The sequence below is a fragment of the Phialemonium atrogriseum genome, assembly GCF_030411735.1.
Source record: "Phialemonium atrogriseum strain 8032-3 unplaced genomic scaffold QBC33scaffold_15, whole genome shotgun sequence".
Classification (NCBI taxonomy): Eukaryota; Fungi; Ascomycota; class Sordariomycetes; order Cephalothecales; family Cephalothecaceae; genus Phialemonium; species Phialemonium atrogriseum.
Window position 1 is genome coordinate 581,507 of NW_026848152.1, and position 23,822 is coordinate 605,328.

Sequence of the window (23,822 nt, forward strand, 5' to 3'; positions counted from 1 at the left end):
GGCCAATCACGTGCAACTAGTTGTCAGGGCTGGAAAATGAATATTTCCGGCGGAACTGATTACCTAAGGGACTGTACCTGGCTTGGATTAAGTAAGCGAAGCTTGACCAGCTGGAGCAGGCTGTACTGCAGCCGCGTCAACCAGACGAAGTAAACGTCCTTGTTGTCTTCGCTGATTGCATCCAGAACACATATCTCAAGGCGGAATTACAATTACAACCTCTCGACCTCCTCTTCGAATCACTTACGTATCCTCTAACTCCGAACCTCATCACTTCACCGCCACCAAAAGCTCGGCCATGAACGCGGATATCATCCCAGCTTTCATCCGGGAGCAGGGAGACCTAGCTCCTCAGGAGCTTCGGCCGCTCATCTTTACATTGGAGGAATTCTGGGAGCGGAAGCTATGGCATCAGCTTACCGACGTCCTCATCGAATTTTTCAACGACCCTAGGAGCGCTCCGCAGCGACTCGAGTTCTATAAAGTCTTCATCCTCACATTCGCTGATAAGATCAACCCACTGAGGCTTGTTGACCTTGCTCTCAAAGCTGCGACACAATGCACAGGTAAGGGACCGGTTTGGCTGGCCGTCGGCTCTGAGTAGCTCCATCTGATGGGTTCATTTTCCAGACAACGAAGAGCGGCTTGCCTTCATGGCGGCAGTCGCCAAGAAGGTCGACAACGAGGATTCCCAAGACGCCTTCGTCTTCGCAACCGTAGCAGTTGCGCGAGTGAAGCTCGATCTGGGTGACGTCGACGGCGCGCGGAAAGCGCTCGACACGGCGGAGCGGATCCTCGACAGCTTCGACTCGGTCGAGACCATCGTACATGCGGCCTTCTACGGGGCCAATGCCGACTACTATCAGGCCAAGATGGACTTTGGGTCGTACTATAAGAATGCACTGCTCTACCTCGCCTGCATCGACCTCAACTCCCTCCAGCCCGCCGAGCGGCGCAGCCGGGCCTACGACCTCAGCATCGCCGCGCTGGTAAGCACGAGCATCTACAACTTCGGCGAGCTGCTGCTGCACCCGATCCTGGATGCCCTGGCCGGGAAGGAGGATGTCTGGCTGCGCGACCTTCTCTACGCCTTTAACCGCGGCGACCTGGCGGCGTACGACGTACTGTCGGGCCACATCTCGGACAACGAGCTGCTGGCGCGGCACGCGGCCCAGCTGCGGCAGAAGATCTACCTCGCGGCGCTGACCGAGGCCGTCTTCCGCCGCCCGCCCCACGACCGCGCCATGACGTTCGCCACCATCGCGGCCGAGACAAAGGTGCGCCCCGACGAGATCGAGCACCTCATCATGAAGGCCCTGAGCCTCGGCCTCCTGCGCGGCACCATCGACCAGGTCGACGAGGTCGCAAACATCAACTGGGTCCAGCCAAAGGTGCTCGACATGGGCCAGATCGGGGACATGAGGCAGCGGTTGACAGACTGGGACTCGAGCGTCAACCAGCTCGGGAACTGGATCGAGTCTAAGGGCCAGGATGTCTGGGCGTCGTGAGGTGGGGGCGGGTTGTCGCCGCATTGGGACGATGAAATGGGAACGTTTACGGGATCCTCTGAGAAAGGTGTCTGGTCTGGACGCCCCGACCGCCGTGGCATGTACCAATAGAAGACATAATAGACCAAAGAGTTTGGAAGGGAGACGGGGAGGATCAGAGGGGAAGGAAAGGCTTTGAGTAGATGACTTTTCGCGAAGGTCATCAAAATGACATATTTACTCACACCCCATTCTTCTCTTTCCCTGTCTTCAGAATACTTCCTAATACTGGAAACACTGCCGTTTTCTGTCTTGGAGCCATGTCCTCCATCCAGCCTATGAAGTCCTGGTATCTAGATGAAAATAAAATAAATGCCCGAAAAGAAAATGAGACACTAGGTCCCATGGAGCCCATCCTTATCGCACCTCTTCCTTGCCCTGTTGTACACTAACCTCCCCACCGTTTCTCTAACAATCAAGCCGTCTTCGCCTTCCCCTCCGCCGCCGGCTCCGGCCTTCCCAGCACGACGACGCTCCCGCAAAGCCACGCGGGCCACCAGACGCACCAGACGACGACAGGAGTGTACACGCCGGCGACATCCCACCCAAAGGCGGCCTCGCGGAGCAGTTCGGCGACGCCGCCGGCGCCGCTGCTACCGAGGGCGGCGCCGGAGAGGGCGATGACGGCGGTCGGGGCGACGGCGTTGAGGAGGGCGGTGCAGGCGCGGCGGGCTGCGGGGCGGGCGGGCCAGGGGCGCATGAGGGAGAGGGGGCTGGCGAGGAGGCCGACGAGGAGGGCGAGGGAGAAGTTGAGGGTCGCCAGGGAGGAGAGGAACATGCCGAGGAGGAGGAGGGAGAAGGACTTTGTGATCTGGTATTGCTGGATCGTGGGGTGGTGGTAGGTCGTTAGGAGGCTGGAGAGGATGTGCGGGAGGAGGGCGTTGGCGACGGCGAAGATGGCGAAGGCGGGGGTGAGCATCTTTAGTGAGGGGAGGGTTGGTTAGTACATATATGGGTGATGTGTAGGGATGTGAGGGTATGTTGGACGACTTGGTCAGTGACTTACGCTGGCGGGGATGTGGTTGAATAAATAGAGCGGAAGGACACCCAGGGCCTGGCAGAGGGTGACGACGCCCAAGGGCAGGAAGAGGTGTCTCTCTCGGGTGAGGCTGGACTTCTCGTTGGCCTTGGTCTTGTCCCCATTTTCCTGTTTCTTTGCATCCTCCCCTTCCGGCTGCCCGCTCTTGACCCACAGCGCGATAGCCATGATGGTGAAGTTTGCAGCCACCAGCATGGCGCTCGGCAGGTATGTCCCGATGCTGACGAACCGCTCCCTCTGCATGAGGAGGTAGAAGAAGAAACTCTGGTGCAGATGCTCTAGCAGGTTGTTCAGGCTCCTGAACGTCCCCTCCACCACCCTACCCATAGCCATCTCATCCTGCCAGCCGTCGCCAAACGGCTGCAAGGTGATAGCGTCGACGTGGTACGGGATGAAGCTGCTATGCGCCCCGCTCGCCAGCCCGAGCCCCTGCTTCAGCATGCCCCTGAGCATCGTCCTCAGCCGGTCAGGATACTGGTCGTTGTGGTCCCACATCTCCTGCAGGGCAACGCCCATGCCCATCTGCCCCCCCGCGATGCTGACGACGCTGTTGATGAGGTCCAGGTTTGGCAGCTGGCCGTTGACGCCGTCATACACGACGTGGACGCTCTGGAAGCGGCCCTCCTGGGCGTAGTCGACGGCAATGGCCCCCTGCAGGGCGCCCGACTTGATGGGCAGGCTGGCCACGCCGCCCGCGGCGTCGTGGGCGTCGTGGTAGGCGTCGACCCAGGCCTGCGGGCCCGCGGCGCTGTCGGGCGTGACCAGGAAGACGATGTCCTTGGACCACAGGCTCCAGCGCCGGAAGTAGCGCGCCAGCGTCAGCACCAGCGCCACGCCGTTGCGGTTGAGCTCGCCCCGCGCATTGCGCCACGCACCGACCAGCACGATCGCCTCGGTCGCATCGCCCCGCGGCGCCTGTAGGATGGCGTATATGTTTTCGCCGCTATACTCCGCCCCGGCCGAGTGGTAGGTGAAGTTCTGCCGGCCGACCTTGAGGCCGACGCCCGAGAAGATGGATTCGAGCTTGTCGTTGATTCTAGCAGGGAGGGCGACATGTTAGACAAGTGTATTCTGTAGAGTTTGACCATTTGGGGGGGGTTTGTCCTGTATGTGGAGTTCGTCCGGGGAGGAAGGGGGTGCCTTACTCGACATTGCTCTTGTCCACCAACGAGTTCACTTCGTGCTTATATGCCCGAAAGACATTCTGGTCGCTGCCACCAAAGTAGGTGTGAACCTGGCCGGGCAATAATGCATTCTCTGAAATGTATGTCCTCCGCGAGTAGCTATCGAGAGGTAATAAGAGGAGCCATGTGACGCCGACGACAACGCAGAGCAGTGACAGGTAAGGGGGGAGCTTCAGGATACGCGGATCCCGCCGTAAGTTGAACGCCCCAGCTAAAACAAAAGCGCGTCGTTAGTTTGGGGAGAAGCCGTTGCTGGAGGATTGAACCAGCGGTGATGATCGGGGGCGCGAATACTTACAAAGAAGACGCGGCATTTTGAACTCGAGCCGCAAGATACTGCTAACTGTCTGCAGTCTGGAGCCGCCCTCGAGCTTGAAGATAGGTTGCAGCTGGGCATGATTTCGCAAGTGGGATCCATCAATTAAACAGCTATTGCATAAGTCATTAAACGAAAAAGGAGCCATGCACTTATCGGGATAACGTCTCCTATCGAGACCGCCTAACAATGACGCCGTGTAGCTCCAGCAGCGACGCGGCATATCCTATTATAATTGATACAATACTGATACTGTAACGGATGCAGAAACACCTCCTCCTTACCCAGCCATTGTCCATCGCTACGGGCCTAGCCTCTGGCCACCACCCACTATCCCCATTGGCACACTAGATCCCCCTGAATTCGAACTCGGGAGAACGCCAAACCGGCCGTAAGTCTTCTGGTCCACGCTAACATAGTGTGGTAACCTCCCAAGAAGGTTCAGTTTGCCCTCTACCCACCGCAGGGCCTTCTCCGGGGGAGCAAGGAACTTCAGATACCCCAGGCCAACTATGTTAGGAAGTTGTCAGTCTACCGCTCCGGTGTACTCTGGCAGGACCTCTCTATAGAGGTGCAGAACTCACATATGTAACCCACGGCCAGCGCGCACAAGTGTCCCAGGAGGCTAGAGCTGGGTATCAAAGCGGCAACACAGAGGGCCATGATAAGGGGAGTCGTCCAGGTAGGGATGTTATGGGTGGCGATGGTTAGGTAAGGGTTAGTCCTGTACGTCCGTATCGCCTCGACTCCTAACAACAGGAAGATCCAGATGCTGTTACGCAGTCTCGAATTAGCCTACATCCCTCCATCCCCTGGTATTTAAGCGGTGGCCTACCTGGCTCCCATTACAGCCGTGTTCATCCGTAGCAGAGCCTCAAACAACAAGTAAAGAAACGCCGGCAGTGTAGTCAAAGCTGCCGGGGGCATCAGCTTGGTCCAAGTTCTGGGGCGGCTTCTAGCCTGGGTCACGCGGTCCCGACTGGGGGTGGAAAAGACTCACGCCCGAAGAACAGTGCCACCGACGTCAAGGTCCCATGTTCGTGCTCGAAGCGCTCCAATAGCGGGGTCAAGGCGAGGATGTTTAGGATCGCGTGGAAGAAGTTGAGGTGGATGAAGGGGAAGGTATTCAAGCGGTACACTGGTGGTCGCCAGCACAAGTTAGCCCCAGTCGTGGTTCAACTCTTCCTTCACACGCCATCACCCTCTTCCCTAACCCCCCCATAGCGAAGAACGTTCCCCTTAGCTGTCCAGGCCCTAGAAACAGGCCCAGCGCGCAGAAGAGGGGTGAAATAACAAGCAAAACAGCAGGGGCGGACCAACTTGTCGTAATGCCAAACTTGTCCGGTATCAACGCGCCCCATTCCCGCACATTCCAAACCGGCTGCAGGTCGACAAGCCAGAAGACCACGATGGCGACGATGACGGCGCGCGTGAACAGCGGCAGGCGGGAGAGGTAGGACCTGGCGCGCAGGGAGCTGAACGACGGCACGCTCGGGCCCGGCATATTCTCGAACTGGGCGGGATGGGTCCCGGCTCCGGTGGCGTCGGGATGCGTTTGTTCTTGGGCGGGGGAGCTGTGGCTTGGTCTAGGATCGCGGGTTGGTCTTGTCGCTCATCGGAGCCAGCATTGCTGGGGCGTATTTCTGGTTTCGTAAGGCGCCCCTGGCAGCTGCTTCGGTCCACACTGAAGAGGACACGAAAGTTTGGACTAAAAAAGTGAGAGTGAGGTTGAACAGCCTGGCCCAAGCTTGTCGCATGTGGAGTCCTGACTAGACGCATATCAGCACACGCTTTGCTGAATATATACTGTACGTACATACAAATGAGTGAGTGTCACGATGCATCCATCTCTCTCAACTCTTAAGGCACTACCGATGTAGGGTAGGTAGTGGTAGTTGATCTATATGATTTTGCACACCCGATTCCAATCGTATCATATACTCAAGAGAACAAGTTAAATCGAACGACCAAAATGCATTTCCGTTGTACATAACAAATTATGAAATTGCGGGTTTACGCCTTGCCCATGTCATCATCCCCCACACACGCACACACACACACACAAACACACATCCCCTAATAGTATTTTCATGTCCCATGCACTGCTTCTAGTCCCGATCCATTCTCCCCCACCTTATTTGTTGTTCTTGGCCATGGTGTTGAGAGCGCTGCCGTTCTTGAACCACTCGATCTGGGCAGAGTTGTAGGTATGCGAGAGCTTAACCTCGTAAGACTTGCCGTCCTTGGGGTGGACGACCATTGTGAAGGGCTTGCCGACTTCGAGTTCGGTGCAGAGCAAGTCAACCTGTCACACGGAAGATTTAGCCAAAAGGTTGGGGAAAGGGGAATGGGTTTGGCTGAAGCAACAGCTGCTTACCTTATCGTCGGGGTTGATCTTGTCATAGTCAGCAGGGTCGGAGAAGGTGAGAGGAAGCATGCCCTGCTTCTTCAAGTTGGTCTCGTGGATACGGGCGAAGGACCGGGTGATGATGGCGAGGCCACCAAGGTGGCGAGGCTCGAGGGCAGCGTGCTCTCGGGATGAACCCTCGCCGTAGTTCCAGTCGCCGACGACAACCCACCTGATGCCCTTCTTCTTGTAGTCACGGGCAACAGCCGGGACAGCATCAAACTCGCCAGTAGTGAAGTTCTTGATCTTGTTAGCCTCGCCGTTGGCCGCGTTGATGGCACCGATAAGCATGTTGTTCGAGATGTTGTCCAAGTGTCCACGGTACTTCAACCACGGGCCAGCCATAGAGATGTGATCAGTAGTAGTCTTGCCCTGGGTCTTGATGAGGATGGGGAGGTCGAGAGCATCCTTGCCATCCCAAGGGTTGAATGGCTGGAGCACCTGGAGACGGTCGGACGAGGGAGACACCTGAACGTTGACGGTGGAGCGGTCCTTGGGTGGCGCCTGGTAAGTGTCCTGGCCGGGGTCGTATCCTCTCTCGGGAAGACCATCACCAGTTGGCGGGGCCAGCATAAACTCATTGCCGTCCTTGTCCTTGAGCTTGTCGGTCAGAGGGTTGAAGGAGAGCGTGCCGGCGATGGACATGGCGACAGTGAGATCCGGAGAGGTGACGAAGGAGTGTGTGGCGGGGTTGCCATCGTTGCGGCCGGTGAAGTTACGGTTGTAGGACGAGATGATGGTGTTGGCCTCGCCCTTCTTGACATCGCGGCGATCCCATTGCCCGATGCAAGGACCGCAAGCGTTGGCCAGGACAATGCCGCCAAACTCCTCGAAGGTCTGGAGCTGTCCGTCCCGCTCAATGGTAGCCCGGATCTGTTCCGAGCCAGGGGTGACGGTGAAAGCCGCCTTGGCCTTGATGCCGTGGTTGAGAGCGTCACGAGCGATGGAAGCCGCGCGGCTCATATCCTCATACGACGAGTTCGTGCACGAGCCAATCAAGCCGACCTTGATCTCGTCGGGCCAGTTGTTGGCCTTGGCCGCCTCGGCGAACTTGGAGATAGGGGTGGCCAGATCAGGAGTGAAGGGGCCGTTAATGTGGGGCTCGAGCTCCGAGAGGTTGATCTCGATGAGCTGGTCGTACTCGGCGCCCTCGTCCTCGCGGAGCTCCTTGGCATAGACGCGAGAGAAGTCACCGATCTCCTTCCGCTTAGTGGCAGCGAGATAGTCGTACATGCGGTCGTTGAAGGGGAAGACGGACGTTGTAGCGCCGATCTCAGCTAGTTCGGAGTCAGTCACGAAGCGGTCAAGAGGACGCAGGAAGGAACGAAACAGACCTCCCATATTGCAGATTGTGCCCATGCCAGTCGCTGATATGCCATCAACGCCGGGTCCGTGGTATTCAACGATGGCACCAGTGCCTCCCTTTACGGTGAGGATGCCGGCAACCTTGAGGATGATATCTGGGAGAGTATTAGTCAGCCTACAAGCCGGTCGCTCCTGCCGCATCTGCGAGAATCGAGCGCAAACTTACCCTTGGGCGAAGTCCAACCTGACATCTGGCCAGTAAGCTTAACACCGATAACCTTGGGAGCCTTCAGTTCCCAGGGCAGGTTTGCCATGACGTCAACGGCATCAGCGCCACCGACACCAATGGCGCACATGCCGAGACCGCCAGCATTAGGAGTGTGAGAATCGGTACCGATCAGCAGGCCACCGGGGAAGGCGTAGTTCTCGAGGAGGATCTGGTGGATGATACCAGAGCCCGGCTTCCAGAAACCAATGTTGTACTTGGCGCAAGCAGTGGAAAGGAAGTCGTAGACCTCCTTGTTGATGCTCACGGCCCGCTCTAGATCCTTGACACCGCCAACCTGGGCCTCAATCAAGTGGTCACAGTGGACGCTGGTGGGGTTTGCGACCGAGGGCATGCCGGCCGACATGAACTGGAGGATGGCCATCTGAGCAGTGGCATCCTGGCAGGCAACGCGATCCGGTCGCAGCCTGAGATAAGAGACACCCCGCTCGATCTCCTGACCGTGCGGGTCATCCAGATGAGAGTAGAGGATCTTCTCGGCGTATGTGAGGGGGCGGTTGAGTCTCTTGCGGACAATGGCAAGGTTTTCCGACATCTTCTTGTAGTTGATGAAGTTGCCCTCCTCCCAGTTGTTTTGCCGAACCTGTTGTTTGGCGCAAAAGTGGCCACGGTCAGCGATTGAGGCTCGAGCGAAAGCGCGATAAGGCGAGAGAGGCTAGAAAAGCAGCGCAGACTCACCTTCCTGTCCAGCGGATGGTCAGAGACAGTCGCCATGCGTCTCAGCCCGAGGCTGGCGCTGCCGAGAGCACGGCTCCGGGCCATGCCCAGGAGCTGTCGAGGTGCCAACATGGTCAACTTTGAGCTGCTCCAAGCCAAAGGCGAGCACAGCAGATCAATTGGAGTGGAGATTGGCCAGATCTATAGGCACTGATGCCGCGGATAGAGCTGGGAGAGAGAGTAGAAGGTTACGGGGAGAGAAGGTGGAAAAGGTGGAGAGGTTTTTTGTATGATTCCGGAAAAGAAGAGGGCACCATAGCAGTGTTGCGCTAATAGAAGCAAGAAGAGCTCCTGCGGCGGCGGGCCATGTTTTGGCCCCACGGGCGTGACTTACTCGGCTATGACGAGTGACGGCGGGCCAACCGACGAATCAGAACATTCCGATTATGCATGGGAGAGCCAGGGAGCAAAGGAAAGAAACGTCACAGGGATTGCTCCTCTTGCCAAAATTTCTAGACAATGCCGAAAGCCACGGCTCAGAGGCAGACTTTCGCCACTAGAGAAGGCTGACGGTGCCTTTCCCCATCCATCTTTCCCCGCTGCTATCCCCAAGTCGCTCAACGATTCGGCTGTATACCCTACCCTGAGACGATGGCATGTGGTAGAGGCAGTGATGCCTGCGTACTACTTTGTAGCTCTCATAGACAGTACATGCAGTTGCTCTATACGTAGGTAGGTAGGTACCTACGTAGTAGGATGACACGTTGGGATAGATCCATGCCCGGTTTGCAACGTCGCCACACAGCTTCTCTCAAACTCGCTGGCAAGAAGAAGATAATAAGTGCAGGGGAATTGGTTGGTTGTTCAACCCAGCCTTCCTCACACTTGCCCGCTCAATGCCATCCCCTTCGGTTCGTGTCGGTTTTCGCCCTTCACCCGGCGCACCCGAGTCGGCCGCGTCTACTTTTCCAGTGTGGAGCTGCCGAGACCAGCGGGTGGTGTTTATAGATATTCAACCCTAACCCTCGACCACTCCCCTTCCTCCGAATTCCCTCCCTTCCGTGACAATGACGATGAAATTACCGCTCCGTACAACAGTTGCATCAAGCTGCAACATGGTAGAACATTACCCGTGTAGCGATCCAAGTACCTCCCATGTCTGATACTTTGTAGGTACCGAAGCATGCCCAGGCCAGTATCGCGGGAAAATTTGGCTGGCCCCGAAAATTTGCTTTGGCCTGGAGACCGGTGGGGCGGCCCATTTGACGGTACATAGCAAACCTCGGCGGCGAGAGGCGTTACGAAGGAGATACAGTTTACCTCCGCATCCAGCTCCGGGTCGTAAACCGGTCGGAAATCGAAAGATATCCATCCCAATCTTCGACCTGGTGGCTCCGGATACCGATTAACGTCTTCGGGACTTCATCCGAACGGTAGCAGGTTAGATAGGTAGGTTACGAGATTGATGTCCTCTTCACCAGTCCTGGTAGGCAAGGTCAGAGCTCCGCCGGTGCGCTCTTGTTGATAGTGTCGCTTCCTGTGACCTCTCTCTGTATCTCTCAATCTCCCATCTGGTAATTAGCAGATAAAATCATGTTGTCAGACACTATTTGTTCCAGATTGTCACACTCTGCATTTATCTCTGTGCTCTCCTCTGGCACGCTGTCACAACACACAAAATTGACTACTGCGCTACCGGGCGGAACATCATCAGCTCAAATAAACAGTACAAGCACTGCACACGCCCAAATGGAGTCCCAGACCCCATTGCTGCCCACAAGTTTTACCAACTCCATACTTATGGCGATCGATTTTGACAATTTAGAAACGGCAAAGACGATTCCACTGAAAATCCGGATTGTCAAGTCGGCTTGCAATTTTTAATACTCGGGATCTTGCTTCTTGCTTCTTCAACTTTCCCACCAGCTCTTCAAAATACAGTCAGAAAGTTAAAAAGGAAATTCCTCTTTGGAGAAGTCGTAACCATTAGCCAAAAGCATATGCTTCACAGCTTCCAAAGCTGTCTCCCGCAAGCCCGCACTATCTTGCTTGTTGGCCATGATATCAGGCATGAAATGCATGCTTTACACAAACTCAAGTTTAACTTTCATAAGTCGTCAATATCTGGTATGCTTGGTACCTTCAGAATCAGAGGTCGGGTTTTGCCTGGACTTTTTTCATTTTACCCTTGCTTCCTTTTGAGCGTGTTCCTTCGATGGACTTGACAACGGCAGAAATGATGCACACTTCACTCTGAAGAGCCTGCTATTTTAGCGATCAAATGCTGCGATAATCCAGCGAGAAATGACGAAAACTTGGCTATTCTGGAGAAGATTGCAAAAGCCCAATTTTAGAAGAGGAAGCCACAAAGGGAGCAAAACGATTAAAAAGTAGTTACATGTATCAATCCAAATTCTGAAAAGTTGAAAAAAGGGGAGGGTATCGTGCAGAACGAAGCAGCTCAGTCCAAGAGCCCTGAAAATTGATTGTTCAGCTGGGGATCAAAATGCGTAATCCCCGTGAGTGTGGTCCTTCTCTTGGCCTAGAGCTCGTAGGCCAGTTGACCCCAGGAGTGACCAAGAAACTTGTTCTCCTGGCAGCTCAGAGATGCTAGGTTTGACATCCTAGAGGAGCATAGAGAAAGACACCTGTAAGCTGACCGGGTCAGAGAGAGAGCAACTAACAGAGTTAGATACCATTATCAGAACAATGCTGAAAACCTTGGTCATAGGTAGGCAGGTCTCAAACTTAGATGAAGGGAGTATTCATCGTTTAGCGGCGTTCGGAACGTTGAACAGGCAGACCTGTCCAACGTTGGTTATTAAAGCTGGATAGTCACAGAGTTGATAATCGCAAGATGAGATGGTGGTTTAGTGTCTCAGATGGCTGGGTCGGGATTCTTCTCATGATCAAAGGGAACTACATCGAATCAAGAACAGCTCACTGCGGAACAGTGAAAACCTGTCCGGTCCATCCAGAGAGCCTTGCGGCGTCCAGACTATCAACAGTACTCGAATTCCTAGCGAGACAGAGCCCCGTCGATTCGACTCAGTGTTCTATGAAGTTTCTGAGGAGTGGTGTGTTGTACTGTATTGTATCCACAACTGGAATCTATGGAGGCGCCCGGGCGTGCCGGGCTAGGTCTCGGTATAGCTGCGGCTGAGAATTAGCCTAGAGCGTCCTTATGGAAAGCCAAAAGTTAAAGATGGCTTCTTCATGACCCCGGCTGCCGGATGGAAGGATAACGGTTATGTTGTGATTGGGAAGACGATAGACCCCCGAAAAGTTGACGACGGACATGGCAATGCTACTCCATTTAACCACTGACGAGCGTGCTTTTCTTTGCACTTTCTCACTACAGTTTGATCTCAGGCACTGCCTGGCGTTGGAGTTTTGAACTTTTGACATGGAGGTATGATGCACGTGACTGGATCACCACTGCATCGCATCAAGCGGGCAGAAATTGGCGGGTTAAATATTGGCGTCACGTGGCGAACAACTTCAATCATCGGCGGCATAGATTTTAGCACGAATCAACCACGACCACCTCGGAAAAAAAAGAACATAGATATATTGCCGAAAGATTCGTCGTTCGTTTTTTAATCCCAGGACATTTGTGATACCTTTCTAAGCATTGCACTGCAACCACTGTTCATTTCCCGTTCTCCACAAGCCTCCGAAAATATGGGGACCCAAAATAAAAAGACAATAACGAAGACTCGGAACCGGACGAGGTATTCCAGGAGACTCTATCCGTCGTCAGATCGTGGGCTAGGCATTAACACACCGCTCCAGGGATATTGACCAGATCAAGGAAGATCTCCTCTCACCAAAACATCTTGCACAGCATACGGAGGCCCAGCCTGCCGAAGACCTGCCTGCCTTGGGCCAGCATTACTGCATAGAATGTGCCAAGTGGTTTGACAGTGAAAGCAACCTTGTCGTACACCGACGGGGCAAGCCACACAAGCGGAGGTAAGGTTTGACGGGTGCACCCAATTATCATTAATCTCTCTAGAACATAACTAATAGAGGACCTCCGCAGAGTCAAGCAGGTGCTTGAGCCTTATACCCACAAGGAGGCAGACGCCGCTGGGGGACTGTGGACTGGCTACGTTCCTGGGAGGCAACAGGACCAGGAAGTGGAGATGGAGATGTCCTGATTCATAGCTTGCTTCCCCTCCCCATCGAGGTCTTACGACAAGGGGACAAAGGGCCCATCCTTGCACTGGATCCCCAGATCGGGATTCAGTGCGTCCTCGGCGTTCTTGCAGATTTGCGTTGGCGGCGTTAGGTTCTGAGGGAAAACCTGGATGTTCTTCAGAGCGAAGTTCTTGCAGGATGTGTCGGTGTTGCATTGGATGATCAGGGCTTCGGTGTGCTTCAGATTGGGTAGGCCCTCGTCGTACCAGCATGGCTATATCAGGTGATTGTCAGCGAAGGCAGCCCTCCAAAACTGGGAGCAGAATGAACCCACATCCGTCACACATGACCCATCTCCGGGCCTGAAAGTGTTGACAGTTCCTGCGAAGTTCTCCCACGTGAAGTTCTCCATATTAACCGAAGAGTTGTTGGGCCGTTCTGCGCCCTTATTGTTCTGGTCGAAGTATGTCTGCGTGACGAAGATGGGGAAAGTGACGTTATAGAGTCGGATGTTGCTCCAGGTCACATTCTTGACGAGGCCCTACAGCTCGGTGTCAGCAGCAGAGGAAGAAGATAGGAGCTCAAGCCCTTACCTGGCCACCCATCCACGACTTAAAGCGAGACGCGTAGACAGCATTGACAACCGTGATATCGTCGAACTTGATATTGGACACATCCACAACCGACTTCTGGTCCTTCCCAAGGGACCCGATGCTCATGCCATGGCTCTGGTAGCCAATAGTTCCTCCTTGGAACAACACATTGCGCGCTCCTGACGTGATGGCAATCGCGTCATCGCCATTGAAGATGACACTGTTCTTGATAGTGACATCGGTACCGCTGACACCAATACCGTCGGTGTTGAAGGGGAAGGAAGCGGTCTCCGACTCGGCGTCGACAATCGTGTCGGTGATGGTGATGTTCTTGCCCGAGACAGACAGGCCCCACGCAATGGGTTTCGAGGCCTTGTAGTGCTTGATTATCCCTGGACTCGGCTTAGCGTCTGGGATTCCCTTGCCCTGCTCGGGGGAACGTACCATTCTGGACCTTGAACTTCATCAGATGTGGCCTTCCTGCCATACCCGTACCGCCCACGGGGTTTGCATCCCACCATGCCTGTCCGTATGACTTGATCCAGCCAGTAGTAATCTTGACACGGTCAGTGAGGCTCCGATGTTATATAAAAGGGAAAAGAGGGCGTTGAGGGAGGGGTGGGTGGGTTTGGTGGTTGCTGTCTTTTCTGACCTTGGGTGTCCCAATAATCTGAACATTATCTCCTGCAAATTCGAACCAGCTCAGAGAACCACCGGCAGCATTAACATAGCGCTGGACCGCAGAAATATCCTGCGGGAGGTTCCAGTTGCCCTTCAGCGAGATGACAACGTTGGATAGGTTGGTCGCCTTGATCGGGGCGAAGACGTTGTAGTCCACACCCTCCTTGAACTCGATGACCGCGTCCTTTGAGCACTTGGCAAAGGCACTTGCAATGGCATCGGCATCCGAGGCAGTCCCGTTGGAGCACTTATACTTGGAGGGCACAACACATGTTGTCAACGCGAGGCCACTCGAGCAGAGCGAAGAGAGTAGAAGCAACGAAGCGAGAGGATTGGAAAACATCTTGTCAAAATCGAGAGAACAACCTCGCCAAGACCAAGGAATCGGAAGCAACCTGGATATCTAGATGGCTGTTGGAGTCGAGGACAGACTCTATATATATCCAATTATCCATACTCCACGACATCCAAGCTCCCTAAAGTAGTCGTAGGCACAAATAGTATGTACATACAATGCAGGGGTAGCATTGACCCGCCATTCTCCAGAAGCTCGTAGAGATATCCAGCGACTGGTGGGTTTATCATTTTTAGATCCTCACAAAGGCAAGGCATCCATGGATGTTTGGCCCCACGCCGCTGAGGGGATGAGAAACGTTTCCCCTTTAAGTTGTAGCTTGACAATAAGTGAGGATAAATCTCACCCGTCTGGATGGAAAGATATTTCTCCGCATTTTCTTAGCTCAATAGCCGCATTATTGCATATGCACGTCGAGGGTTTAAATGTGGGGAGCGACCGGGGAGCTGACCAAGGGAAACCACATCCCAAAATTGCTAGCGTGATCCCCCTCTCAGATTGCAACTTTGGGAGAGCCTCCTCCATCCTATGTATGCCGCAGCCCGATTCACGCGGACCGTCCTGCCACGCCAAGTCATGGCTTCCTCATACTCAAATGGAGTGCGGAATGGCTCTGCAAACGGCTCTACTACGCATACAATCACTGCGTTGAGCCGATGGTCAATTCTAAACAAGCAGCTCCCAGGTGAACAAGCTTCTCCCGCCATCAAGCCAAGGCTCGCTGCGGCTGCTTGTGCAAAATTTGCCATCTGATACTGACTATTTGCCATTGCAGCCGTGGACAAGATCAAAGCCATCCATGTCTTCGACTTTGACAACACCCGTAAGAAGATGATGCGACTCTGAACCGCACAATTCAACTGGCTAATCCCGTCCACTGCCCTCCCCTAATCTAGTGTTTAAGACTCCCCTGCCGAATCCCAAACTCTGGAATGGCCCGACGATAGGCACGCTTGCCAACCCGGATGTCTTTTCGAATGGCGGTTGGTGGCACGATTCGCGCATCCTTGCTGCTACCGGTCAAGGCCTGGTCAAAGAAGAGCCGCGTGCATGGGAAGGGTGGTGGAACGAGAAGATTGTCGAGCTGGTGGAACTCAGCAACAAGCAGAAAGATGCGCTCTGCGTCCTCCTCACCGGCCGTTCCGAGTCCGGCTTTAGTGACTTGATCAAGCGCATGGTTGCAAGCAAGCAGCTTGATTTCGATATGATCACCCTAAAGCCCGCTGTAGGACCCAACAGTCAGCGCTTCGCGAGCACCATGATCTTCAAGCAAAACTTCTTGGACTCCCTGATGGAGACATACAAGCAGGCCGAAGAGATTCGGATCTACGAGGACCGCCCGAAGCATGCCAAGGGCTTCCGGGACTTCTTGATGGACTACAACAAGAGGCAGAACGGTATCGGTGGCAGACCCACGCGAGACCCTATAACTGCCGAGGTCATTCAAGTTGCCGACCTGGCAACGAACCTCGACCCTGTCGTCGAGGTGGCCGAAGTCCAGCACCTGATCAATGCACACAATGATGCCGTGAACAGGGGAGTCAGCGGCGTGCGGAACCCGCGGCTCATGATCAAGAAGACCGTCTTCTATACCGGCTATCTGATCAACAGCACTGACACGCAGCGTTTGCTTACGCTGGCACAGATTCCTGCCGCTATGAGAGACACGGAACTCAAATATCATGCTAATAACATTATGATCTGCCCGAGACCTTGCCCGAATAGCATCCTGGAAAAAGTCGGCGGCATGGGGAGCAAGATGACCTGGCAGGTGACCGGGTTTGCATGCTTTGAGAACGGTATATGGGCTGCATGCCTGAAGCCCGTTCCACCAACGGCCAAGTTCCATACAGACAACCCTGTGCCTTTGGTAGTGCTCGCGTTGCGCAAGGGGAAGCGGCCCATCGACGCGGGCAAAATCCAGAATTGGCAGCCTGTGCCACCGGAGAAGGCCTTTGTCTTCGAGACAACCGTCGGGGAGAAGGTCCTGCTTCGTATTGAACCCGAAGACCCTAGCGAGGACCAGTATGAGAGCCTGTTCCCGACGAAGGCTGCGAAGCGGAAGCACACAGGGGAAGAGGAGGGTCGTCCCCGCCCGCATGGCGGCAATTTTGGTGGCCACGGCGTGGTCAACAGAAACGAGCAGAGACATTACCACCAATCCAGCCACATGAAGCGTGGTGCGTCGAATCAAGGCAGGTTCCGGGGCGGCGGCCATGGGAATCAAGGCCGAGGCGGGAGAGGCGGTCGCGGAGGTGGAGGCATGAGAGGAGGCCGAGGCGGGAGGGGCGGCGGCTTCCACTACAGGTCGCTCGATGATGTAGGCGCGGGTGGGAACCAGGGAGGGTCTTCGCAGCAGGTCACTTACGAGGATGAGTCTGCTGACCGAAGGCCTCAACCACCACAGCAGCCGCAGCAGCCGCAGCAGAAACAGCAGAAACAGCCGCCTCAGAATCCCGCCGCCTACAATAGCCAACTCCAGTATCAGCCGCCGCCGCAGCAGCAGCAACAGTACCCGTCCTGGCCGGCCGGTGCGCCGACAGCACCGTCGCAAGGACGGCAAGCGGGCCGAGGAGCGGGATATGCCGCTGGGGCTCAGGACTTGCAGAATCACTATTAGTCGTACCTAGGTTGGTATTGGTAGTCCTGGGGTTTGTTTCCTGTTATTCTCGACCACTTGGTCTGGGGGAGAACATCGTGTTTTCGGTCTTGGGAGGACTGTACTATTAGCATACCCACATGATTGCTCGGCGGCATAGAGCATGGAGTTTATGGCACAAGGTAGCAAGGGATGACGAGATCGATCCCCAAGGGGTTCTAGGTGTATTTTTCAACATCCTGTCTATACCATGCGCTCTTCTAATGAGATATGCATGTATCACGAGAAAACATCTCTCGCATGGCTTTGCATAGGTACTCCGAGACGTGACAAAGTTGATGGCACAACACGTTCCCCTCAAAACATTTTGATGAGCGATCGACTAACCTGCTCCCCAAGCACGGGAAAGCTGTCAACCCGTCCCAACCGTTGGCCCTGGATATCCATCCCTCTACCATCTACTTGATGGTCATCTCGCCGAAGCGAACATGCCCAGTCTTGCGCTCGTGCTCGGCGGCGTCCCTGGTGCCCTGGCCGATCCAGTCGCAGTCCTCGCACTTGATGACGAAGTCGCTGGTGTCGGTGTAGTAGTGCAGGCGGTTGAGCTTCTGGGCCAGCTCCCGGGCCTTGTCGAGCATCTCGTCGTCGTCGGTCGCCCACTTGGTCACGTCGACCTCGGCTGGGTAGCTCAGGTCCATGCTGAATGCTATCCGGTCGTAGTGGATGCCCGAGTAGAGGATGATGCAGCGGGTACTCTTGTTCTCGCCGAACTTGTCGACTCGGAGGGACTGGTGGGTTCCGGGGTCAGTAAGTCAGTCGGGTTTGGCTAGATAGCCTGAAAGCACCCCCTTCCGGGGCCAAGGGAAGAGAATCTACCTTGACGTCGATGGAACATATCTCGATGTCGTAGATATCCGATAGGATACTCAGTTCGATAGCGCCGCCCCATGTGTCCGACTGCTTCATCCGGTGGGTGTACCGGGCCGGGTCGTCGCCGAGGATGACCTTGCTGTACTTTTCAGGGTGGGCCATGATGTATTCGGCGACCTTCTGGCGCAGATGTCTGGCGGGATCGTCCAGGGCAATGGCTCCCCCGAAAGCAGTGAACATGCAGCTGTTATCGTCGGGCATGACCCGGAGTACTGAATCCGGTATTAGCATATCCCGATTTGCGAAGGTAGGTCGGCCACAGGTGGCGGGAGGGTAGCCAGAGGGCTTCCCCAGGCAAGAGGCAGGGGCATGGCATACCAACGAAACCCCCTCTCGCCTGCCATTCGACAACAGTCTCATCCGGTTCCATAGGTCTAGCCTGGAATGGCTTTTCCTTCGGCTCAGCGACCGCGCTCGATGGCTGCGGTGACGGGGCTGTCGCCACTTGGGGCGATGACGTCTCCAGGGGAACAACCACGATGGTCTCCCCTCTCAAGTTCAGGTCTCGCACAGCGGTTTGCAGCGAGGAGGAGCTGAGTTCCAGGGCTCTCAATGGCCAGCCATATTTCAAGGAAAAGCTCTTGACCTCGGTCTTCTCTTTGATGAGCTCGACGAGATCAGCTAAGCTGGACTCCTGATCGACCTCGAGGCGAACCATGCCGTTTGGCGCCCGGAGCCGTATTTGCACCTTCATCTTTCTCTCTCTCCCCCCAATATGACTGCTGAGATAAGAATGTACGGTGAAGGAAATAATAAACTCAGGGGCCTCTTTCGGCCACGCTCAAGTAAGGAGGTGATGAACTGCCTGGCGCAACATGAGTTGACCCGCCAACGAACCAGGTTAGGCAAGACCGCAGTAGACGGCGGGGTCAACCAGGACCTTGTGGCGAATATCAGAGGGACCCTGAACGAATGAATTCAGCCAATCTATCCATGCGACAGCGCCGTTTCTGCAGGGCAAGGACTCGAGTGGACTAACACGGGAGGGCGCTTTGGGTTGAATGCACAAATAAGCAACCTGCAAGATGGCGTTGTTTTAGGTCGCGGCAGTGAGAATAGAAAGCAAAAGAGAAATATAGGTATCCAGATTGATCCAGGTATCTGGTTGCCAATATGTATATGTATGTACATAGATAGCCCCGAATGCACGAACTAGATCCCGATCTCTTCACTCACTCTCCCGCCTTCCCGAGCTTGAAGCGGGACGGACCCCCACTGCCCCGCTTTCCACCTTCGCCTCGATAGTCACTTAACGGGGCCCAAGTCCATGCGCTAAACCCTTTTATTAGCTGGCCTTGCTCAATCGCCCGTGTTTCGCGAACTTGGACAAAATCGAGTGTGGATTCTCCCGTACCCTTGATTTCGCGCGCTAGCTCGCCCGTAATGCCCACATTGCGCGCCAGGCCCAGCAGAGGCGATTCCCTGCCCGATCAAGGCAAGAGCCCACCCAGCAAAGAAGACCAGAACCCGAACATGGAGCCCGGTGACGCGATCGAGGTGCAGGAGTCGATCGAGGCCAAGCCGAGCGTGGACGAGGACGTCGAGATGGAGGATGCCGGCGGCCCTGACAAGGGAGACGCGGCCGCGCCTGGTGCTGATGCCGATGCCGATGCGGACGGCGAGGCTGATGCCGATGGCGAGCCCGATGACACTGGGACTGGCGCTGCGCCCACGCCCACGCCCAGCAGGGAGCCGAAGAATCTCCACCAGCAGATTGAGACGACGGCTCATTACCTTTCAAATTATGAGGAAGAGTAAGTCGCGGTTGCTCGAGTAGTCTATGCTGCCGCTCTATGGAACAATGCTGATTGACCGCTTCTTAGTGGGCAGGAGATTGCTGCTGGCTTCCAGCGCATACCGAACAAGCGCCAGCTTCCCGACTACTTCGACGTGATTAAAGAACCGATCGCCTTTAGTACGATAAGGGTGCGTTCGTCCCCACTGTTTGGATACCTAGAGGCATGCCAGGTACTAATATAGGCTGTGACAAATAGGGAAAACTGCTCAAGAAGTCGTACACGGAGTTCAGCCAGTTCGTCAGGGATGTCGCGCAGATCTGCCACAATGCGCAGGTATACAACCGCCCGTCTGCACCGATATTCGAAGCTGCCGTGAGGCTACGCGAGATCTTCAAGAAAAAGCTGCAGGAGTATGTGGGCAACGGGGAAATCACGGCCGAGGATGCTGAGCTGCCCGATCTAGGTGAGTTGCCTCCCGTCGACGACTCGCCGCTCGCCGAGCAAGGCGAGTACGACGAGGATGAAGAGGACGAGGCGGAAGACGAGGACGATGAAGACGACGAGGAGGAGGACGAAGATGACGATTCTGACGATGACGGTGTCCGCCGACGCGGACGGAGAAGGGGCCGCCCGTCGATGGGGGGCAGAAGAGACCGAGGTGACGATGGCGATGATGCGCACAAGAGACACGGCCGCCCGCCAAAGGTCTTCACGCCCCTGGAGGCTCGCACCCTCGCGCTTCTCAAGGGCTTGCGCAAGTTCAAGAATGACGATGGGGAGTTGCGCATCACGGCCTTCGAGAAGCTCCCGGACAAGGCGGTCGTGCCGGACTACTACACCACGATTCAGAATCCAATTGCGATAGACACCATCAGGAGGAAGCACAAGCGTAAGAAGTACCAGAACATCGACGAAGTTCTGGCGGATCTGGAGATCATGTTTGATAATGCTAAGGAGTACAATGAGGAGGGCAGCGAGCTGTATGAGGATGCGGTTGAGCTGCAGAAGCAAGCCCGCCTGCTTGCCGAGCAGGAGAAGGCGAAACCGGATGATGAGTTTTGCGATGAAGAAGGAAGGCTTCCGTTGCTGGGCATCCAGTACAAGGGGGAGATTTGGAGAGTCGGTAAGGAACAACAACAACATCAACCAACCAACCGGGTTGGAATAAGGAGCCTAGCATAATGTGTGGCTAACAATTGCATAGGTGACTGGGTCCATATTGCGAACCCCAACGATCCGCGGAAACCTATTGTCGCCCAGATATATCGGACTTACCAAGACAAGGCCGGCCTCAAATGGGTCAATGCCTGCTGGTACTACCGCCCCGAGCAGACGGTTCATCGGTTCGAGAAGCACTTCTACGAAAACGAGGTCTTCAAGACAGGTCAGTACCGGGACCATCGCATCGAGGAAATCGACGATCGCTGTTTTGTCATGTTCATCACCAGGTACCCCAAGGGTCGGCCCAGGGGGTACCCTCCAGGCAAGGCCGTCTACGTGTGTGAGTCCCGATACAATGATGAGAAGTTCACGTTCAACAAGATCAAGACCTGGGCCAGCTGCCTTCCGGACGAGGTCCGCGAGAAGGATTACGAGATGGACCTCTTTGCGGTCCCCCATAGGCTGAGGAAGGCGCCGAGCCCCATCAAGCACTTGCTTCGGGAAGATGCAAAGGAGACCGACGCCCTCCCGAAGCCTACTTGGGCGAGCCCCAACGCTCCTCCCATGATTGGGGCAGTCCATCGTCGCCCTCGAGAAGTGAATGTGAGTCCTTTTTTTCTTAGTCATTCGGCCATACGGCGTCTTGCCGTCGCCCATGTTAGCCCCCTCTCGAATTCCTCTGTTTTCCGGAAGCCATTCACTTCCTATCGGCGCTCCTGCGGCCCATTCACTGAGGGAGAGCGTGTCAGATGTCTTGTTCGCTTAAAACCCTGCGTGCCCGCATTTTCCCTTTCCTCTTCCCTCTTCCATCTTCCCATTCCCTCTTCAATTTCCCACTTCGATTTGGGTGCCCGGCTACCCTCATCATCATCCGGCACTTACCTTGGTTGGCTGGACCGTTTGCATTCCTTGAACCGAAAACGCCTGCGAATCAAAAATCAAACAAGAAGGATTTGGGATTCTGACAATGCGACCATCTCAACAGGAATCACCTCCTCCCGAGCCGATGCCCACCCCAACATCTGCTCCGCCGCCCCAATTGCACATGGACCCTACACGGCGCCCGTCTGTCAAGAGCGACGTCAGCATGACCGGGACACCATATGTTCCTGCCGCACCGCTGGTGGCCCCCTCGCCATCCGCGATGCACTATGTCCAGCAATTCGCGGCACCAGCGCGGCAAGCAGCTACCCCCGTACCGCAAATTCCCCAGCCCATGCATCACCTCCAGGGTGTGCCGCCCCAAGTGCCGCATCCTAAGGCGCAGATGGCACAGGCGCCGCAGTACCACTCCTACAATACCCCCACGTATGTGCCGCAGCAAATGCAGCCCGCCACCCATTATCAGGTGTCCCAACACATTGCGACCCCGTACGACCACCACCGCGCCGCGAACCCGGCCGCCATGACGCCCTCTCGGCAGCAGCAGCAGCCGATGGCGCCATCGCCGAGCGTGAGCGCGATGCCTGGGCCCCAGGCACACCACGCCAACACGCACGGGCACGCGAACCAGTATAACATGCCGGCGCGTTCCTATGAGGTGTTCCGGATCCTGGACCCCAACGTGGAGGCGGGCATACCGGCCGAGGTGCGGCAGCAATTCCACCGCGACGACGAGGGCCGCCTGCTCTTCTTCTCGGCGGCGTCGCGGGAGCCGGAGCGCGTGGCCCGTGTCGCGGACCAGTACGCCGGCCTGGGCCACAGCGTGTCGCACCTGGCGAGTATCCGCCAGGTGCGCGAAGAGCGTCGGCGGAAGCGGAAGGAGAGGGATGAGGCGATGGCCGGGGAGGCGAGGCAGGCTGAGAAGAGGGCCAAGGCGGAGGGGGAGGATCAGGGTGGTGAGGGGGACAGGGCCGGGACCGAGCAGGGCAGACTGCTTGCTGAGGCATTGATCGCGTGGGCGGAGGAAATGGACCGTGGGACGGCGGCGATCAACGAGGACCTGCGGGGCTGGAAAGAGGTCAAGAGGGCGGATGCCGAGGAGAAGAAGAAGGCCAGGGCGGGGAGGACGACGACGACGACGTGATGGTATTCATGTCACACTGGGCGGAAGCCATTGCTTTTACCTACCCCATGTGGCGGCTTTTTGGAGTGTCTCGCACCTAGGTATGGTCCTGGCCATCTTACCCTATTCGCCGTGGCTTTCCCCTGGCTTTGCTTAATGGAGTATGAGGACCAGAGAGGGGAGGGGAGCCAAGGATATTGGAAGGGAGATATGGACCTTTCCGGAGTTTTTTATTTTTATCCCACTCGTCTTCTTCCTTCTTCCCTCACGGCTTCGGATGGACCTCGGCGGATTTCCCGACGGTGTTGAGCTAGGGGTTTTATCTTATTTTATTCCACTGCTCCTTCTCGCGCGAATGGCTGCTTACACGTCCCCGGCGTCAAAAATGAAGGAAATGGAACAAAAAAAAAAAGCCTTGCTTGGCTGTGACTCGGAGATTGGTGTTTTGACGTACGGTGTATAATACAGAATAGTGCATGCAACTAGCCCCCATCACGGTAGTGCTGGATGTAGCATTCATACCTTGGCCTGATCCTTTTCGTGGAGTTGTGGAGAGGAAATACATCGTCACCGGCACCTAGGTCGGAATATGGTGGTCATGGATGTCATTATGGTAGTCTGATGGCATCTACCTACCTTGGTAGTTGGACTTGCGAGAAGACAATGATAAGCAGTTCCTAACATTCATCCTATCTAGCATTTATCTGATGTTTACCTGGTCTTGATGTTTCGTTTAACGGCTAGGTAGCATACTGCTGTCTCCTGGTCGCATCTTTGCTTCAGGGCAAGCAGATCTATTTGGTAAGTTCACGGTTAGTCATTGGAATAATCTCTCATGTCTAATTGTAAACTGTGAAGCCAATGTTGCAAGATCT

General features: G+C 55.4%; 9 protein-coding genes across 9 annotated transcripts; 5 read left to right on the plus strand and 4 right to left on the minus strand.

The window, feature by feature from the left end:
* Positions 1 to 134: 134 nt before the first annotated feature.
* On the plus strand, positions 135 to 2,001 carry QBC33DRAFT_541421 (uncharacterized protein). Its single transcript, XM_060428159.1, has 2 exons — positions 135 to 566; positions 631 to 2,001. Exons 1-2 carry the CDS (start codon positions 299 to 301, stop codon positions 1,506 to 1,508), a joined length of 1,146 nt encoding a protein of 381 aa, XP_060282765.1. The 5' UTR covers positions 135 to 298; the 3' UTR covers positions 1,509 to 2,001.
* QBC33DRAFT_578894 (rhomboid protein 2) lies at positions 1,963 to 5,590 on the minus strand (the record flags this gene model as incomplete). Its single annotated transcript, XM_060431100.1, has 8 exons — positions 1,963 to 2,466; positions 2,554 to 3,622; positions 3,732 to 3,981; positions 4,435 to 4,596; positions 4,671 to 4,858; positions 4,922 to 5,000; positions 5,087 to 5,224; positions 5,407 to 5,590. The coding sequence occupies 8 exons, from the start codon at positions 5,588 to 5,590 to the stop codon at positions 1,963 to 1,965; spliced, it is 2,574 nt and encodes an 857-aa protein (XP_060282766.1).
* A 340-nt stretch (positions 5,591 to 5,930) lies between these two features.
* Positions 5,931 to 9,007, minus strand: QBC33DRAFT_104464 (mitochondrial aconitate hydratase). Its single transcript, XM_060421869.1, has 5 exons — positions 8,763 to 9,007; positions 8,025 to 8,667; positions 7,828 to 7,953; positions 6,464 to 7,770; positions 5,931 to 6,391 (listed from the first exon to the last, which is right to left on the minus strand). Exons 1-5 carry the CDS (start codon positions 8,871 to 8,873, stop codon positions 6,221 to 6,223), a joined length of 2,358 nt encoding a protein of 785 aa, XP_060282767.1. The 5' UTR covers positions 8,874 to 9,007; the 3' UTR covers positions 5,931 to 6,220.
* Positions 9,008 to 10,484: 1,477 nt separating this feature from the next.
* On the plus strand, positions 10,485 to 11,335 carry QBC33DRAFT_541433 (uncharacterized protein). Its single transcript, XM_060428160.1, has one exon. It carries the CDS (start codon positions 10,742 to 10,744, stop codon positions 10,964 to 10,966), a length of 225 nt encoding a protein of 74 aa, XP_060282768.1. The 5' UTR covers positions 10,485 to 10,741; the 3' UTR covers positions 10,967 to 11,335.
* A 1,601-nt stretch (positions 11,336 to 12,936) lies between these two features.
* On the minus strand, positions 12,937 to 14,501 carry QBC33DRAFT_452784 (family 28 glycosyl hydrolase; the record flags this gene model as incomplete). Its single annotated transcript, XM_060424656.1, has 5 exons — positions 12,937 to 13,158; positions 13,219 to 13,425; positions 13,478 to 13,869; positions 13,922 to 14,033; positions 14,130 to 14,501. The coding sequence occupies 5 exons, from the start codon at positions 14,499 to 14,501 to the stop codon at positions 12,937 to 12,939; spliced, it is 1,305 nt and encodes a 434-aa protein (XP_060282769.1).
* A 523-nt stretch (positions 14,502 to 15,024) lies between these two features.
* Positions 15,025 to 17,498, plus strand: QBC33DRAFT_541441 (tat pathway signal sequence). The gene is made up of 3 exons (XM_060428161.1): positions 15,025 to 15,198; positions 15,289 to 15,336; positions 15,410 to 17,498. The coding sequence occupies exons 1-3, from the start codon at positions 15,042 to 15,044 to the stop codon at positions 17,131 to 17,133; spliced, it is 1,929 nt and encodes a 642-aa protein (XP_060282770.1). The 5' UTR covers positions 15,025 to 15,041; the 3' UTR covers positions 17,134 to 17,498.
* A 72-nt stretch (positions 17,499 to 17,570) lies between these two features.
* On the minus strand, positions 17,571 to 18,736 carry QBC33DRAFT_515884 (OTU-domain-containing protein; the record flags this gene model as incomplete). Its single annotated transcript, XM_060426110.1, has 3 exons — positions 17,571 to 17,900; positions 17,989 to 18,254; positions 18,361 to 18,736. The coding sequence occupies 3 exons, from the start codon at positions 18,734 to 18,736 to the stop codon at positions 17,571 to 17,573; spliced, it is 972 nt and encodes a 323-aa protein (XP_060282771.1).
* Positions 18,737 to 19,425: 689 nt separating this feature from the next.
* Positions 19,426 to 22,968, plus strand: QBC33DRAFT_515885 (uncharacterized protein; the record flags this gene model as incomplete). Its single annotated transcript, XM_060426111.1, has 5 exons — positions 19,426 to 19,796; positions 19,866 to 19,968; positions 20,037 to 20,904; positions 20,986 to 21,545; positions 21,928 to 22,968. 5 exons carry the CDS (start codon positions 19,426 to 19,428, stop codon positions 22,966 to 22,968), a joined length of 2,943 nt encoding a protein of 980 aa, XP_060282772.1.
* QBC33DRAFT_541448 (uncharacterized protein) lies at positions 22,781 to 23,666 on the plus strand. The gene has a single exon (XM_060428162.1). The coding sequence runs from the start codon at positions 23,111 to 23,113 to the stop codon at positions 23,408 to 23,410; it is 300 nt and encodes a 99-aa protein (XP_060282773.1). The 5' UTR covers positions 22,781 to 23,110; the 3' UTR covers positions 23,411 to 23,666.
* Positions 23,667 to 23,822: the final 156 nt, after the last annotated feature.

Bases quoted from the DNA above. Each gene is read 5' to 3' on its own strand.
- QBC33DRAFT_541421 (XM_060428159.1), top strand. From the start codon at position 299: ATGAACGCGGATATCATCCCAGCTTTCATCCGGGAGCAGGGAGACCTA. The intron at 567-630 runs GTAAGGGACCGG...TTCATTTTCCAG, and splicing joins AGCTGCGACACAATGCACAG to ACAACGAAGAGCGGCTTGCC.
- QBC33DRAFT_104464 (XM_060421869.1), bottom strand. From the start codon at position 8,873: ATGTTGGCACCTCGACAGCTCCTGGGCATGGCCCGGAGCCGTGCTCTC. The intron at 7,954-8,024 runs GTAAGTTTGCGC...ATACTCTCCCAG, and splicing joins AGGTTGGACTTCGCCCAAGG to ATATCATCCTCAAGGTTGCC. The intron at 6,392-6,463 runs GTAAGCAGCTGT...TCCGTGTGACAG, and splicing joins AGATCAACCCCGACGATAAG to GTTGACTTGCTCTGCACCGA.
- QBC33DRAFT_541433 (XM_060428160.1), top strand. From the start codon at position 10,742: ATGCTTCACAGCTTCCAAAGCTGTCTCCCGCAAGCCCGCACTATCTTG.
- QBC33DRAFT_541441 (XM_060428161.1), top strand. From the start codon at position 15,042: ATGTATGCCGCAGCCCGATTCACGCGGACCGTCCTGCCACGCCAAGTC. The intron at 15,199-15,288 runs GTGAACAAGCTT...TTGCCATTGCAG, and splicing joins TCTAAACAAGCAGCTCCCAG to CCGTGGACAAGATCAAAGCC. The intron at 15,337-15,409 runs GTAAGAAGATGA...CCCCTAATCTAG, and splicing joins CTTCGACTTTGACAACACCC to TGTTTAAGACTCCCCTGCCG.
- QBC33DRAFT_541448 (XM_060428162.1), top strand. From the start codon at position 23,111: ATGAGGACCAGAGAGGGGAGGGGAGCCAAGGATATTGGAAGGGAGATA.